This window comes from Podarcis liolepis (assembly GCF_965112155.1).
Source record: "Podarcis liolepis genome assembly, chromosome: 4".
Classification (NCBI taxonomy): Eukaryota; Metazoa; Chordata; class Lepidosauria; order Squamata; family Lacertidae; genus Podarcis; species Podarcis liolepis.
The window spans coordinates 48915310-48932030 of NC_139558.1; the positions used below are offsets into that span (position 1 = coordinate 48915310).

Here is a 16721-nt window from a genome sequence, read left to right on the forward strand (position 1 = left end):
GTTCATCTATAAAGAAACTAATTGATTCCTATTAACGTTCAATTCCTCCACCAGCGTGGATAACAAAACAAAGCTTCTGAATCCTGCCCTGTGGACAGAATTCAAAGAGTCGTGCAACCAGATCAAGAGAGTGGGCGCGTGTTGCAAAAGAGGGGATTTGGAAAAGAAGTGAGGTCTAGGCACCACCTGCTGAAGCGCAGGGGAGTCAAACAACCCACTATGCAATTATGGCAAATTGAGCAAAACACCCCGCCCTTTTCCAGCTCTATAGATATATAATTGGATCAGAACTCCGTGGATCCTTCTATTGGTCAGTGGGTTTGTCAATCTGACCGAAAGACATCCGTTCCGCAAGAAAAGCCTCAGTCATCAGTGTCACGGGATGGGACGAATCCTTCGGATCCTAAGTGGTTAACTTTCCTGTCGCTACATTGGGTTGGCCCCGCCTCCTGCCATTGGCATTCTTACCCTCGTGCGCATGTCCATCGTTTCGCGGACACACTAGTTGGTTTCTCCCACCTCCCGCCCCGTTAAGTTGCACCTCCTCTATAGCTTCACGGAGCGGCTGAAGATCCTCTGAATGGCTAATATGGCTGTCGCTCAAGCTGAAGCTTCTAATGAATCTACTGAAGTAGATTTGACGGCAGTGGGTGGTGGGTGGGAGAGTTTTTTTCTCATGTTCTTATTGGGCGTATGTCCTTGCCACTCAGAATGTGGCTTCGCCTTCTTCCCTTATGAGCCTCGCCGCGAGCGCTTTCTGAGCGGTCGGAGACCTTGTCAATTAGAGTTGGAGGCGGGGCATAGTCGGGTCGCAAGACCGGCTGGTTCATACTTCCTCTTCTGCTTTTCTCTGTAACGCGGCGGAGGGAGCAGCAGTGATGGGGGTCCAGATGGCTCTTTGGCTGGTGTCAGCCCTTGTGGCAGGTGAGGCTCCGGGCGGCTCTGCATGGGGGGAGGGGAGGGGGGGAGAGAAAGGGGGTCCCTGGGGCGGGGTCCCATGCAGCCCGGATCTGAAACATGGTCTCTGCGACAGAGATAAGGGCACCTGCGTGTTGGGGGTCGTCGTGGCAGGATAGACTGTCAGAGGGAGAATGAGGGCTGGGTCGTGTTCGTGGAACTGTAGTGGCCGTGGGTTTTTACTATTTCTATTATTATTATTTTATTATTATCATCAAACGCTTATAAAATGCTCGACATTTCTTGCTGTTAAAGATAAAGACAGTCCCTGCTCAGTGTCTCAGTCTCGTTGACATTGTACAAAAAGTGGAGGTGGGAAATGAGGAGGAAAGAGGAAAGCAAGCATTTTTTTTGGAGCAGCATCCTTACTGGCTAGTGGGAGGCCCACAAGGCCTCCCTTTATTTTTTTATTGATTACTGTACATTTATATCCCACCATTCCTCCACCATTTTTTATTGATTACATTTGTATCCCACCATTCCTCCAAGGAGCTCAAGTTGGTGTGCATGATTTCCCTCCCCACACTTTTGTCCTCAGAACAACCCTGTGAGGTAGTTTAGGCTGAGAGGCAACGACTGGCCCAAGGTCACCTAGTGAGCTTTCATGGCTGAGGGGGGATTTGAACCCTGGCCTCCCAGGTCCAGCACTCTTATCATTCAGAAGGGGTATTTTTCTTACGGACCTTTGCTTTTTATGTTTTGTGCCTATTACCTGTGCAATCAAAATCTTACTCCCTATAGCTTATCCAGTATACAAGACCCTCCAAGTGTCCATATTTTCAAAAAGCCACCCCGGTTTCTGTTTCTTCATATATTTCTCCACTCAATTCCTCCACCCAAACTGGCAGTTTGTCTGCTGATTCTCATTTTTTAAATGCCTGGAGATCATTATGCTCATCTGTTTTGTATATAGTTTGGTCTCTGTATAAAAAAGGAAAGGGGACAGAATGAAACCCTTAGCAGCTCCCTTTATACATCATCATCATAATAATAATAGATATTTTGTTTATACCCTGCTCATCTTGGCTGGGTTGCCCCAGCCACTCTGAGCGGCTTCCAACACATATAAAAACATCAAACATTAATAGTAATCTGATCCAATATAAAAAGTTGCAGTAACTTTAAAATTGACAACTCATTTCAAACAAAGCAAGTAACATTCAGCAGTCCATCAGAATCTAGTAAACAGTCAAATTAAACATCAGCAAATAATAATTAAACAGTTTACACTTATCAACCACAATAATTACCAATCTATAACCAATAAAAAATAACAGCAAATCACAATGCATAAAATGCCACAAAACATACCAAACTATGTAAAAGGGTCAAACTGAGAAACACTTGTTTTTACTGCAGTTAGTCTTTGTAGTTCTGCTTGTGTTTAATGTGGGGCATTTTAGTATGTGTATATTCAGAGGCATTTAAGCTGTTAGTTCCAGTCTTGGCTAGCTTGAGGAAGTCCAGTTTCTTTGTCTAGTTTGAGACATGGCTGACATCTTGTGACCTGATACTCAATTGTTTGTCTTGTTGGGACAAGCCAAGGATCTTTGGTCAGTTTATTCCTGTACTTTCAGCATCAGCCTGGCTATTTCTTCCACAACTTCCAGCTGCTGTTGGTTTTGTCGGAATTCAATGTCACTTTAGACTAGCCTTCTTGTCTGAGGAAGGAATTTCAAGACTAAAAAGCATGTGAGGGAAGTCTTCCTGCTCCATGGTCAGCTGATAATATGTTGCTAGCCAGTAGCTGTTTTAAGTACTTGCTGCTTGAACTAAAATTGATCCTAATGATGTAGTAGAAAGCAGGGCCATTTACCTGTTTTCTCCTAGTAAATAGCTTAGATGGTTTGTCTCAAGTTCAGTGGCTGGGAAATATGAATTAATTATTCTCCATTGACTATTCGGGTGCAATTATCTTGTAATGGGAGGTGCTGATATGAGTGTACTGTAGCAAGTCCATGTTTCTGGATTCTGCCCATATAAGATTTTGGCAAAGTATTAAGAGCCATCCAAAATTTTGACACTTGTTGTCATAAGAAAATATCTTAGGCTGCTGTCCTAAGTCCCCGCCCCACACTGGTGCTTTACGGAGCAGTGGGGCTACTGCTGCATTCACAGGCCTGTCATGCACAGCAGCCAGGGCAGAAAGTAGGGGACAAGCAGACTACTATGCCACTTTGGAGGTGGCACAGCCATCAGGCCTGGATTGGGCCCAGTGCTGTCACGTAATGGCAGTGGGTCCAGCTTTGGGTACAAGGAATTGATAGGAGCTGAGTTCAACATCTGAAGGACCACAGGTTTCCCATCCCTGGGCTACCACCTTCTCTATCCTCAATCCTTCTTCACAAAAAAATACAAATTGAGCAAAACCTTACATATAGGGTTGAGTGTAATGCTTTAAAGCAGAGGTTTTTTGAGTCCTTTGCTCCCTTGACCAACTACATTCTTTCTGCGACACCCCTGTGGGACTCAGGAGCCCAGTTATGTCACCCCTTGCCTGCAGAGCTGGCAGCCCCTCACCCTTTTTCCAACACTCCCTTGTGGAGTGTTCCCTCAGACTCCTCTCCCGTCTCTTTGGGAGTCCTCTGGGCAGCCGCATCTGCCGCCCCTGGTCTCTGAGCTGCCCCACCCCAAAGAGAGGTGCCTCCTCACACTGCCCCACAGGGGCCTGGGAAGCACCCCCTGGCCAGTCCCAGAGGCACCATTCGCCTGGGGAGCTTGTAGCCAGGGCTGCTTCAACAAACAGCTGTGCAAGCCTTTGGGAGGCAGAGACGCAAGAGGGCATCAGAGGAAGGGAGGGAAGAAAAGTGAGATAGAGGCCAGTGTTGCCTGCGGCCCCCCTGGCTATCATTCAAGGCACCTCAGAGTGCCACAGCACACTGGTTAAAAACCATTGCTTTGAAGGAACAACTCACAAAATTTATGCTAATTAGCTTCATTTATTTGGAATATATATATAGGAGTATAATTATTTCACATACATGGCAAAGTGATAATATTGTCTAAATGTCTGAAAACTCCAGGATTTATATTCCCTATTGACAGGCCATGGCTGGAATGAAATAGTTGCAGCTCTCAAATGTGTAGGTTCTAATTTTCACTGTAAATCAACTGTTGTGTATGTTAATCCTGTGTGCAAGATTGGAACAAGAGAGTTAAAAGTACTTCTTAAATAAAAGTGCTTGTAATGATTTTCAAGTAAAAGCACATGAGCAGTGTTAGAAACTGAGATATGAAAGCTAGGAGCTAAATGGCACCTTAAACCTAGGTTTTGGGCACAACAACAGAATGACTAGGCCCATTTCTGAATCTCACATGTTATCTGCGAATGATTATATTTTCTCTGATTTATACACGCAAGAATTTTTTTTAAAAAACCTAGTATTGAACTCCTCCTTTGCCCTATATTTAAATGACCTGATGGGTAGATAATGTTTACAGATACAATGCTGTTGTTGGAAGCTAGTGTTATGAAATGACACATGTTTACTGTCAATACTGCTTGTATTTTTGTTAAAAGTTGAATGTGGTTTAGACCTAACTCCAAGGTTGATGTGGTCAGAAGAAAGGAAGAAACATATTGTAGCTGAAGTGTTATATCTGTTGGAGGCTTTTGTGTGGTCTCAGTTTTTCTGCTTCCTTTTGTGGAACCTCATTCTGCCTCTGGGACATGTAGGATTAGGATAAGCAACTGGAAGCTTTCAGCCAAATCTTGCTTTCTGAGAGGTGCAACTTAACCCTGTAGTTGGCTAACGTAGAAGCTAACACAATGCAGACAAACACAGAAAGCTGTCTTACACTTGATCCATCCAGCCCAGTATTGTCTACCCCAGGTGGCAGAAGCACTCTGGATCTTTTGCAGACCCAGTACCTGAGATCTTTTTCACTGGAGGTGCCAGGGGATTGGACAAGAAAACATCTGCATTCAAAGATGAGCTCTACCATTGAGCTATCCACCCTCTCCTAAAGTGGCATTTGCAGCAATAGATTTTGAGTAGGAATTGAGCTGCTAACCCATTGCCCCCTCACTTCTCAGGGTAACTCTCCAGAAAATGAAACAGCTGAGTAGGGATGTAGAGATCCTATGATGGAAAGTGGGGACAGCATTTCCTTTGACTCAAACTGAGTATGCGTATCAGTTGCATTCAGTGATTGTACCAAGGCTTCCCTGCAGCCCCTATTGGCTACCGCATATAGGGGTACCCTTATTCCTTACCTTTGTAAGAAATAGCCTGGGGAACAAGACTTCTGTTTATGATAATTAGGTACATAGCCACGCCTGCATATTTAGTATGTTTCCGTGCACTCTGGTTTCTGCCAATGTGTTCCGTTGTGCCAGAAGCGGTTTAGTCATGCTGGCCACATGACCCGGAAAGCTGTCTGTGGACAAACGCCGGCTCCTTCGGCCTAAAAGTGAGATGAGCGCTGCAACCCCATGCCTTTGACTGGACTTCTCTGTCCAGTGGTCCTTTACCTTTACAGTTTACCATATTTAGTGCACCATATTGGCTGTTTCCTACTATCACAATCTTGTCTTCAGGAGTGTCCAATAGTTTAGTAGAGAAATAAACTGAAAAACATTAGCTGCCATTCAAAAAGGATTTACTGTAATCAAAGGCTCTGTGTTGTGGGAATTGGAATGACACGGTAGAATGAAGTTCATGTGAAGGATCCCACTTTCAGTGCTCCTCTCAAACACAAAAAGCATTTCCTGTGCGATATAAAATAAGCACGGCTGGGCAAGGACATGGGCTGGCATGTTTTCCCTGTGAATGTTCTTTCTATTTGCAAACAGTTTTATTTTACCGGGGGGGGGGGGAGCATTCAACAGTAGTAGCTGACACCTGTAGTCTAAAGTGGTGTGGCCCATTCTCCCGCCTCATTCTGCTTGTGTGCTCGGGCAAAGGCTTTCCGAAAAAGCTGAGATGCTGTTTAAGGATGTGTTTTTTTACCAGCCCTACCTTCCTTTTCCAGGTATTTCTGCCAATGAGTTCAGTGTATTAAGGTATCCTGAATCCATTGTTTTCCGTGAAGGAAGTTGGCCAATACCCGGCGAGCGAATTCCAGATGTGGCAGCGCTTTCCATGGGCTTCTCTATTGAGGAAGTATGCAACTCACTATGTCTGTGTTCAGTCACATTGTTCATTGCTTTTGTAAATAGTTGAAATAGACCTAGCCTGTGCAGTCCCTCTAGGAATCATGGGCAAGAGCATAATCTAGCTTTCTGTAGGCTTTGCTTTATATTGGGAGTATATAGCAAAACCAGGCAGTGGTGGCTAGTTACCCATTATTTCAATAATACACATGTGGCTTTTCATATATAAATATCCCAAGTAGTATAAACCCTTCATGCCTTAATGACTGCCTCCTTCCCTACACCCCATATTGATTGGCAATAACTTTTCATGTGACCCTAACTCAGTGTTTCTTGTTTTGTTGTTGCTGCTGTTGTATTTTTAAAAAGCTAAAACATTCCTTTTTAAGAAAATATATCCAAATTATTACAGGATCTCTCTTGGCCGGGGCTAGCAGTTGGAGATCTCTTCCGGCGTCCTCGAGCTACAGTTCTAGTCACAGTGACAGGGATAGACAAACTAACGTTGCCTAAAAACGGCATATCTTACCCAGTTGAGAATGTAAGTACTGTCATGTGTAGATTCAAATGCTTATTCTGGTAGACCTAGAGACCTGACTATATTTGGAGGGGAGAGGGTCCTTGTTAACAGACCCCTGCTTTTCCAGTGTCTTGCTCTGTGTACATTTCTGCTGGGGCTATTTACCCTTCTTGCAATTTTCCATATGCTGCAGCCAGACGTTGCTTACTAGTCCTTTCTGTATTGCCCTAGGCGGTTCCTTTTAGCTTGGATGGTGTTGCAAATGCAATTCACACCTTATTTTCTGAAGAAACCCCTGTCGTGGTACAGCTAGCTCCTAGTGAAGAGGTAAGTGCCTGTCTCTTTCTGAAAGCCCATGAAATTATTTAATAATGCCATACTCATGCTTCCAAGGATAACCTTGTGTAAAAACTTTTCATTTTGGGAAAACAGTTGTGTTCCAGAAACGTCCTTTTCTCAGGTGAATGTTGTTTTATCCTCATAATGCACGGTGGTCGTTCTTTCAGAGAGTGTACATGGTGGGAAAGGCCAACTCTGTATTTGAGGATCTTTCTGTCACACTGCGGCAGCTTCGGAACAGATTGTTCCAGGAAAATTCCATCCTAGCTTCCCTTCCGCTCAACTCACTGAGCAGAAACAATGAGGTAAGGCATGGCTAGACATTTGACACAACTTTTTCCATTTTATATTATGCCTCTCTTTCAAATTTAAGGAACACAACCTAGTTTTCCAGGGGGGTGCAGAGGGATGGTGGTGGTGCATATGTTTCAGTTGCTTAATACAACTTTAAGCACATATATGTACAGTCGTACCTTGGAAGTTGAACGGAATCCATTCTGGAAGTCCATTTGACTTCCAAAACGTTCAGAAACCAAAGCTCCTCCAGCCAATCGGAAGCAGCACCGGACGTTCGGCTTCCAAAAATTGTTCGAAAACTGGAACACTCACTTCCGGGTTTCAATCGTTTGGGAGTCGATTTCTCTGGGAGCCAAAGTGTTTGAGATCCAAGGGTATGACTGTACTCTGTCTAGCTGCATGATGACCAATGGATAGCTAATTCCTCTGCTTACCCACCAATGCATAGGGATGTATCTAATTACATCCTTTCAGTGTCAGAAGGCTCATTGATCCAGCAGAGGCTTCCAAGACAGAAGGTGGATGAAGACCTTTGGAGGTCTTTAAGCAGAGGCTTGACAACCATATGTCAGGAGTGCTCTGATGGTGTTTCCTGCTTGGCAGGGGGTTGGACTCGATGGCCCTTGTGGTCTCTTCCAACTCTATGATTCTATGATCCCCTTCCATTGACATCAGTCTGCATCGCCTCCCACAGTTCTGAAGCTCCCAAGCCCTTTAGATTAGATTTGGGGTGGGTTACAAAGTACTAATGCACAAGTCTGCAGTCCTGTCTGTGTGATCCGCACTGATTTTTGAGCCTTGTCTGAGCATGGCTGAGGTTAATTTGTCACGCTTGTACATTTAGTGCCTAAATAAATATAATAAACAGTAGTAATCAGTAAGCAGAAATATGCAAGTGATCCTGACTTCTGCCATCTCTGCTAATAGTGTAACTTCTGAATTAGAACTCTTCAGCATAGATGCAACATATTCAGATTCTGTTCAAAGAAACTTAAGATTATTGTTTCCTCAGGTTGACCTGCTCTTCCTGTCAGAATTGCAAGTTTTGCATGATATCACAAGCTTGGTAAGCAACTAAACAAATACTTAATTCTGCTATGGGGTTGGCAGCTGTTGATCTGTTATCAGAAGTTAGGCAAATAATCTTCCGTTTTGCCCCAGCCACAGTGGGAGCTGCCACCATATAGCTTTTCCTATTGTGTACTCTTCAGCTGGCTGAAGAATTCTTAAACCGAGAAGAAATGTATGCAGTTGCAGAGGAAGCAGTCCTTCTTGGTCAGGGTTCCTTGTCTGTGGGGATACACTATTGCTAGCACATAGATCTGGTCCTTAAAAGATTGCACTAGCTGCCCATTTCCTACTGGTAAAGTTCAAGGGTTCTTGCATTAACTTACAAGGCGTATGACAACTTGGGGCCAGGGTAATTTCTGTTTTTGCCCATGCACAGAGGTCTTTAGAGGAGTCACTGTTAGTATTCCTCGCATGGTTTGAACACAGGTCTTGCATCCACTCGGAGCAATGCATTAGTAATGTTGGCCCAATGCTGTGGAACTCCTGCCTTAGCTGAGGCAGGCCCCTTCCCTGTTCAGCTGGGAAGGGTGTTCCCAGCTGATGCACCCCTTGCCTTTAGAAGCCTTGCAAGTTGATGCAGGAGACAGGCTGTGAGCAACATCACGGGAAGAGTGTTTCTAGGACCAAATTACAACTGTTAAACTCTCTTGTTATTTTTGCTGCTGCCATGAGGTGTACTTTTGCTATTGTAATTAGTTATATTTATAGTCCTGAAATGTTGTTTTCTGTATGTTACATATGATATTGTGTTTTTTATTTTCTTACTATGAAATTGTTTAAGCACTGTTTGATTTTGAAATGCATTCCTGTTTTCTGTTGTAAGCTGCTTTGAGCATCCCTTATGTGTGTGCAAAAGTGACATGCCAGTCAAATAATGCAGTGCCTCGTGAAGATCTTCATATTTCAGCAGGCATTTTAAGCATGTTTTCTGATTTTATAGTTAGCGTAACTAACTTTTTATGTATTGCATCTTTTTAGATTTACAGTACATGCTTGGAAAGTATGGTATTAAGTGATATATGTATAAATTGTGAAGATAAAGTAGGATGGCATAAACATGCAGCCATTTAAATTGGAAAATACCCACTTTTCACTGGCGTTCTTTTTTTTTTTATATGTCCCCGCCCTCCACTTCTTCAAAAGCTATCCAGGCACAAACATCTGGCCAAAGATCATTCACCAGATCTGTATTCTCTAGAGCTCTCTGGGTTGGAAGAAATTGGCAAACGTTATGGGGAAGATTCACAACAATTCAAGGATGCCTCTCAGATTCTTGCAGACTCATTACAAAAGGTAACATGAGCAGAAACCCTATTTTATATATTTAATGCCAAATATGTTAGCATAAGCCCAAAGAACACCTGCTTTTATCTTCAAACTAGCAAAGTGCTAAAACGTTATGCAGTACATCACTGCTGACCCTTATTTGATTTTTTTTTTTAAATGAAAGTGTCTTGGATGAATGGACAGTTGATGGCCAGATCAAAATCTGTAGTCCTGGTCGGTCTTATGCATTTGGAATTGACTAGAGGAGAAATAAGTGGTACTGGGAAATTAGGTTAACTGTTGACAGAGCAATCTGTTCAAGAGATTCCTTGCAAATTAGCAAAGGTAGGCATCAGGTGTTACATCAGGTTATTATAAGCTTTTCATTCCTCTTCTGAGTAGCTGGCACACACCATAACATAGAAATACCAAGAGCCATTCCAGAAATCTGGCAAGAAATAATGCTAAAACATTGCACTAGAGAGTACCTTGAAAATGGAACCAGGACTGTTATCCCGAGAAACCCTTTAGGAATGCTCCTATTGGAAGCATATTCAGCCTATCAGAAAAATACCACTGAAATGTTCCAAAATCAGATATTCAAGTGATGCCAGAAGCTTTTATGTACCCACATGCAAAAGTTACTATCCAGTCCTCCAGTTGGTGAATTGAAAAGAAATCCATTGCCCTGGGTATAGCATCTTGATAGGCAGTGCCTGAATATTTCCAGTAATAATTATTGGATACTTGCCAGTAAATAGTTTCAGGATAGCAACTTTGGCCTGCCTTGTAGTTTAATATAATTAATGATAAATTTCTGGTAGTAGACCATTCTACTTTAAGTCACTATGTTAAATCTAGAAGCAACCTAAGAGGTGTCTACACTTCTTACTATTCAGTGGCTATTAAAATGGTACCCCTCCTGTCTCATGAGCTGTGCATCTAACTCTGATGGTGACTTCTGTCTTAAAACATGTTTTCAGTTTGCAGACGAGATGTACAACCTCTATGGTGGGAATGCAGTGGTTGAGGTAGTGACCGTGAAGACATTTGACACGCCCTTTGTGAGGAAGTCCCGATCCATTCTGCAGTCTCCACAGGTTGTACAAATGCTTAATATATTACTAAGAGAATGCAATAGCTCAATCCTGAATAGTTTCCTGGGAATCTCATAAATTTCACTGGAGCTCCTAAGCTAATCACTTAGAATGCAGCATATCCGTTATAAGCTGCCTGCACTATGCCTTGTTCTCTGTTATCTCTACTGTACAGTACATAATTCTGAGAACAAAATTGTAGTCATTTTAAAGACATTTGAGAATGTCTCGGCCTTAAGCTAATATAAAGACTGAGCAACTTGCCCAAGAGACTACCGTATCACTTTTATAGCATAACGCTGCACAACTGTGGACATGGTAGGTTTTATACTATTGTAAATGGACATGACTTGCTTGCTTTTCTGAAGTGGCCTTCAGAATGTGAAAAACATGAGCTGGCTGTCTACACCTATACCTGTGTTTGTCAAACTTGGGTCTCCAGCTGTTGTTGGACTGCAACTCCCATCATCCCTAGCTAGCAGGACCAGTAGTCGGGGATGATGGGAGTTGCTGTCCAACAACAGCTGGAGACCCAAGTTTGAGAAACAGTGATCTAAACTTTGAAAGAGAAAAATTAGGAGAAATACTTTGGGGCCAGGTTTGACTCTGAAATGTTGCCATTGTATTTCCAAATTACTGACATGCCTTCTATTTTAAAGACAGCCACAAGCCTGAGAATACTAGTGAACCATGTACTGTATAAACTTCCAGAGCTGTTATGTTGTCCATTGTTAAGTGGAAGAGGCAAGTGTCCCTGGTTCACTGGCAAGGACTCTCAGAAGCCTCCTACAGACTTCTTCAAACTGCAGTTAAAAAGCAGCTTATCTGGCTTGTTTCTTCCTTTTGTGATACCTCGGTACAAATGTGAAGTCCCTGTCTCCCAGTAGTGAGAAAAATGGAAGCTGGTAATATTTATGGGCATCTGGTGGTGAAAACACAGGTGCTCGATCGGTTATTTGCAAGTGACTCCATACAATAGAAACTGCTTTGTCTTTCAACGATTTATCCAAAATATTCCCTGTGTTTCTTTCAGGCAGGTGTAATCAGTATGGTGTTGGATTACCACTCCTCTCTCATTTTTTAACAAAACTTTTTGTCTCTTTTCATAGCCCAAAGATGAAAATCCATATAATTTAGGATATGAATACAACTTTAACTATGCTGTGGTCTTCAACATAGTCTTCTGGATGATGATAGTCCTTACCATAGCTGTGATAGTCATTTCCTACAACCTCTGGAATATGGATCCAGGCTACGACAGCATCATTTATAGGATGACGAACCAGAAGATTAGGATGGATTAAGGTTTAGAGTCAGGTTTTAAAGGTGTAAGGCTTTTCCAGGGCTTTGGCCCGGTTCAGTATGGACTCTCTTGGTTTTCTTCAGCAGTGCAATGTGGAGTATCCCCTTGTGTTTTCCTTTAAGATATATTTAAAAGGCTAGCAGTGGGCATAGTCAGCTTGCAGGGCTGAAGCTGTACACTGCTGTTAAATCATGAGCAATTGCCTATTGACACTATGTGAAAATGATTCCATTTTGTGGCTGTGCAATATGCATTGAGTTCTAAATATGCTCCTCTGTACTGTTGTGACTAAATGTGTGAAATGACTGCACTGAACATATGCTAGTAAGTTGCTTTGTTTAAATTCTTTGCACTGGTGATTTAGGATGTTACCTTGAGACTCTGTTGTAGATTATGAATTAAATTTGTTGTGAATGTAAATACTTTAAATTGCCGTCTTTAGAGATCTAGCCCTGTTCACAGTGGAACTTCTATTCTGCAGCTCCTGCTTTGTGTGTACAACTTGTAAGCCACCCTACAAATTTTGTTCAGATTGAACATTTGTTTAAAGATGTACAGGAGTTTGAACAAGGAAGAAAATACATGTGACTATAACACAAAACATTAGAATTTGCAGGGTCTTGTAATTAAATGTCATGGATTGTGTCAGAGGTTGAAGAGTTGGTATAGTGCAACTGCAATGACTGCAAATATGTAAATACAGCCTATTCATATTGGAAACTACTAGATGAATACAAAAACTCCACACTGTCACCCTTCTTCCTACCCCCCCCCCAAAAAAGCGTTCACATTGGCCTGGTGCTTTTTATCCCTCTTAACCTCCTGAGTTAACCACCAGTGCAAGACAGAGTGGAGAGGTGTGATTTTTCTGGCCACCCTTGCTGGGGGCCAACCTACTGGCTGTAAATCAGTGGGGAGGGGGGGGGGGTCCAGGATCTTCTGGGTTGGTCCTCCTATCAGGGAGAGCAGCTTTAAATTGATTTATTACAGTCACAGACCAGAAATGCAGACATATACAGCAATAGAGAACATGTAAATATAAATTTAAACTCTATAAGCTAGAACACGATAAATAATAGATATAAAATAATTGAAATATGTAGGTTAAAACCTTAACCGCCAATTTAAAATACGTGTGTTAAGACATTGGCCATTAAATTCATTCAGAGCTTGTCTCCTTGATTTTATAGCAGCAGCACAGAATTTAGCCACTTTCCTCTATTAGATATTTGAAGTGGTCATCAGATCTGCTTGGGATTCGCTGCATGATTGGAGTGATAAATATACAACATATGTCCCTATAATAATGACTGTATTGTAGAACATGAGTAACAGCTTCAACTTCCTTCAAACCACATGGGCATATTCTCTCTGAATATGTTTTACCTTCAAATCAGCTTGCAGTAATGCAGATGGTAGGACATTGAGCCTGGCAAGGGTAAACGATCATCTAAATTTGGGTTTTTCTAGCTTGGATAAATACCTTGCTGGAGTAAACCCCCTCCCATTACCTTTAATTTCTGGATACCTGGCCATTTCATGCACATGACATTTCAAATCAGCATCCAAGATTCATTGCTTAATTGTGGATTTGGTTTTCTCATATCCACAGGGCATAGCTGTCAACATTTCCCTTTTTTTAAGGGAAATTCCCATATTCCGAATAGGATTCCTCGCAAGAAAAGGGAAAAGTTGACAGCTATGCCACAAGGTATCAGAGCCTGAGGTGCGAACCCTTGGCTTCTCAGTTTCTCTTGCAGTGAGGATTTCCATTTTGTTTGGCATGTATCTATTAAAGTTAAGCGTGGCAGACCTACCAGGAAGAAAATCAGTTTTAACCAATAATGGATCTTCAAAATGAATATCTGGGACCTAACTGGAATTTGCCCGATCCAGGTGAACTGCTACGTTGGGTACACAGGATGAAATCCCCAGCAAAGAGCAATAAAATTTAGTTTGTAAAATTTCAAAAGGAGTAGTGTTTTTATAATTGCACACCTGGGAACCATATATCAGTTGTGAAACAAATACCTGGGTGGCAGCAGAAAGGGGAGAGCAAAGCAAAAGCCGAGCAGAAAGGTGGTCAAAGTTGTCATAGCTGCTGCATTGCTCTTATGCTGCTGCTGGTGGTGGCGGCAGCGCTTTTTTTCTTAAAAGGGTGCCAACAGAGTACACCATTCATTAGCACAAATAAGAAAAACATATAGTTAATATAAATAAGAATGTAACATATTTTTTAAAGCGACAAAAAACTCTCATGCACAAAAACAGCAGATACACAAGATCTAGGTGGTCTCTCTCGAGAGCATGTTTTGCCACCTGGGTGTGGTGGAGAGTTCTGCACTATAGGACAGTTGTGTTTGAAGTAGCATGGCTTGCTGTTGAAGATTTCTTCCAACTGAGGACTTCTCACAACCTCAAATACTACACTAGTGTCACGTAGTGTATATTATGGGTGTATAGCTGTTTGTATTAGTAGATTTCTTCTCCATGCTTCAACCAACTTGCTGAGCAAGCTTTTGCTCAAGCTGTGTTCTCTTCTTCCATCTGCTCCCAAGCCCGCAGTGACTTTCAAAGGTGACCTTTACACTTCTGACTCTTTTTCCCCAACTGCGGTTTCCCTCCCTCCTCCAGTTTTGTTTCCTTTGTTGTTCAGCCTCTCCTTCCTTCCTTCCTTTGCTTCACCTTTTCCAGCTGCAGAGCTCTACAAATGACCTTCTTTTTTTTGGTGACTGGCTTCAAGTCCTTCCAACTTCTTAACTTTGTCCTCTACCAGTTTTTTCTCAAGCACCTTGCCAGCTGGGCACTGAGAAGATACAGCCCTTTTCCTTTTGCGATGAGAAGTCATCTTCTGAGTGCTGTTGATCTTGCTTATAAATGCTTTTTCATTGCCCGGCTTTATCCTTTCCCCCAATGATTCTTCTGCAGTTGTGTTCTTGGCACCAACTAGGTTCACTATAAGAGCTGCTGTTGAAAATATTGATGGCTTCTTCAAGAATTTCAGCCACACAAAGTCTGTGTTGGTCACATCTTGCAACAGGTTTCTTCATGGCAGCTTCTTCCAGTCTCTGTCAGGTCAGAGTCTTCAACTTGCACACTGTAATGTGTTAAGTGGCCTGTGTCTTCCAGCCCAATTGAGGTTAAACATGATAGGTTTGTGTTCCCAGATTACATTAACTAGCTGCTTGAATTCCATTTTTAGAGGTGAAATTAGATGTATAATTCCAAAAACGATATATGAAGAATACTTTACTTCCAGTTTTAGTGCAATCTTTCAATCTCTAGCAGTAGACATAAATGTTTTCTGCTTTAGAGTACTTATTCTTTATATACAAAGATTCTGTATGAAACTTTTACTTTCTAACTGAAGTGTCCTCCAGTCTAAAAAACCTGCTATAGTGGTTACCAGGTACATAAGCTACTTGATATAAGTTAAAAGTTTGATCAGTCCTGTTGCAGATCAGCAGATCTATTACTAGATAAAGCATCTGTTTTTCAATCCTAAAACTAACAAATCCGTCCTAAAATGAAATCTGAAATTAAAACTGCCTAGTAATGTAAAATGAAAACTGCACAGAGTTAGACATATCTAAATCCGTTAGCATGCTTGTGCCCTTTATCAACTGTTAACTGATTCAAGTTTTTGTCCGATTCTGGAGCCTGTATTTATTAACTGGGCTCCAGTAATTCATAGTGTGGGACAACATAAGGCTTTTGACTCACAATCGGAGTAATTTATCTACTGGAACAAATTGGACAAGTTCATCACTATCAAACTATTCCATTCTTTTTTTACTGGCATTGAGTAGACCACTGGATTTTGTGGTTTATAGCTGTGATAGATGCAAGAAGCCTTTTGAAAACGCAGGTGATTTTACCGAGACAGCTGAGAGAAGGCCATTTTTTGTACCTAGTCCTGCCTGAGATATTAAATAGGACATGATCCTAACAAATAATGCCATGTTATACAGTTGTATCAGAGTGGCAGTTCATTGTTATGTATGTTGAAGTGACCAAACCTTGGATTTGGATGGATTTTTGAGAATCTATCATCAGCCTTCTAAACCGCATCCCTCTAACAGATAATGAAACCGGTACTGAAGCACATTCTCTCCCCTAAAAGGATCATGTGTGCGTTAGAGGACAATGTTTCCCCCCCTACTTTATATGGAATAAATGTTTGTGCTTGTCAAGATTTGTGTTATTCTAATGGCTTATTACTTAAGCACCTGCTTTTTCTTCATATTACCGTTCTTCTGACTTTATATGCAGGCAGTTTCAGAGAGGGTACTCACTCCTCCTCTCCTGTTTAACATACTAACTCATGCAAGTCCTATATCAGCCATTCAAATGTAATTAAATTTCAAGATCCTATGCTAGCCCCTTTACACTTGAGAGAAGCCAGCAGTTACACCAGAGGCATTCAGCTTATCTGAATGCTTTTCTGAAATAACCCACGGTGGTTTTCATGTTCCTGCAAAGCTACTGATCCCCTGTCCAGGAATTTGGTTAATACAAGTCCAAGACTCAAAATTCACTGTATTTTTCGCTCCATAAGACACACCTGACCATAAGACGTGCCTAGTTTTTAGAGGGGGAATGCAAGGGAAAAATATTCTTTAAAGAGAGCGCTGAGGAGAGCCTCCCACCTGCATTCGCTCCATAAGACGCACACACATTTCCCCTTACTTTTTAGGAGGGAAAAAGTGTGTCTTATAGAGCAAAAAATACAGTAAATTCTTTCAAGTTTACCAGGTTCGGTTGCTGTGAAAAGGG

At 42.0% G+C, this 16721-nt stretch overlaps 1 protein-coding gene across 1 annotated transcript; it reads left to right on the forward strand.

Annotated features, from left to right (window-relative positions):
• Positions 1-763: 763 nt before the first annotated feature.
• Positions 764-16138, forward strand: ATP6AP2 (ATPase H+ transporting accessory protein 2). The gene is made up of 9 exons (XM_083500542.1): positions 764-924; positions 5932-6062; positions 6465-6593; positions 6804-6899; positions 7079-7216; positions 8221-8274; positions 9423-9572; positions 10529-10645; positions 11752-16138. The coding sequence occupies exons 1-9, from the start codon at positions 879-881 to the stop codon at positions 11944-11946; spliced, it is 1056 nt and encodes a 351-aa protein (XP_083356668.1). The 5' UTR covers positions 764-878; the 3' UTR covers positions 11947-16138.
• The last annotated feature ends 583 nt before the right edge of the window (positions 16139-16721 follow it).

Excerpts from the sequence above, each read along its gene's own strand:
- ATP6AP2 (XM_083500542.1), top strand. The coding sequence starts at position 879 with ATGGGGGTCCAGATGGCTCTTTGGCTGGTGTCAGCCCTTGTGGCAG. Across the intron at positions 925-5,931 it reads GGTGTCAGCCCTTGTGGCAG|GTATTTCTGCCAATGAGTTC; the intron begins GTGAGGCTCCGG and ends TTCCTTTTCCAG. Across the intron at positions 6,063-6,464 it reads TGGGCTTCTCTATTGAGGAA|GATCTCTCTTGGCCGGGGCT; the intron begins GTATGCAACTCA and ends AAATTATTACAG.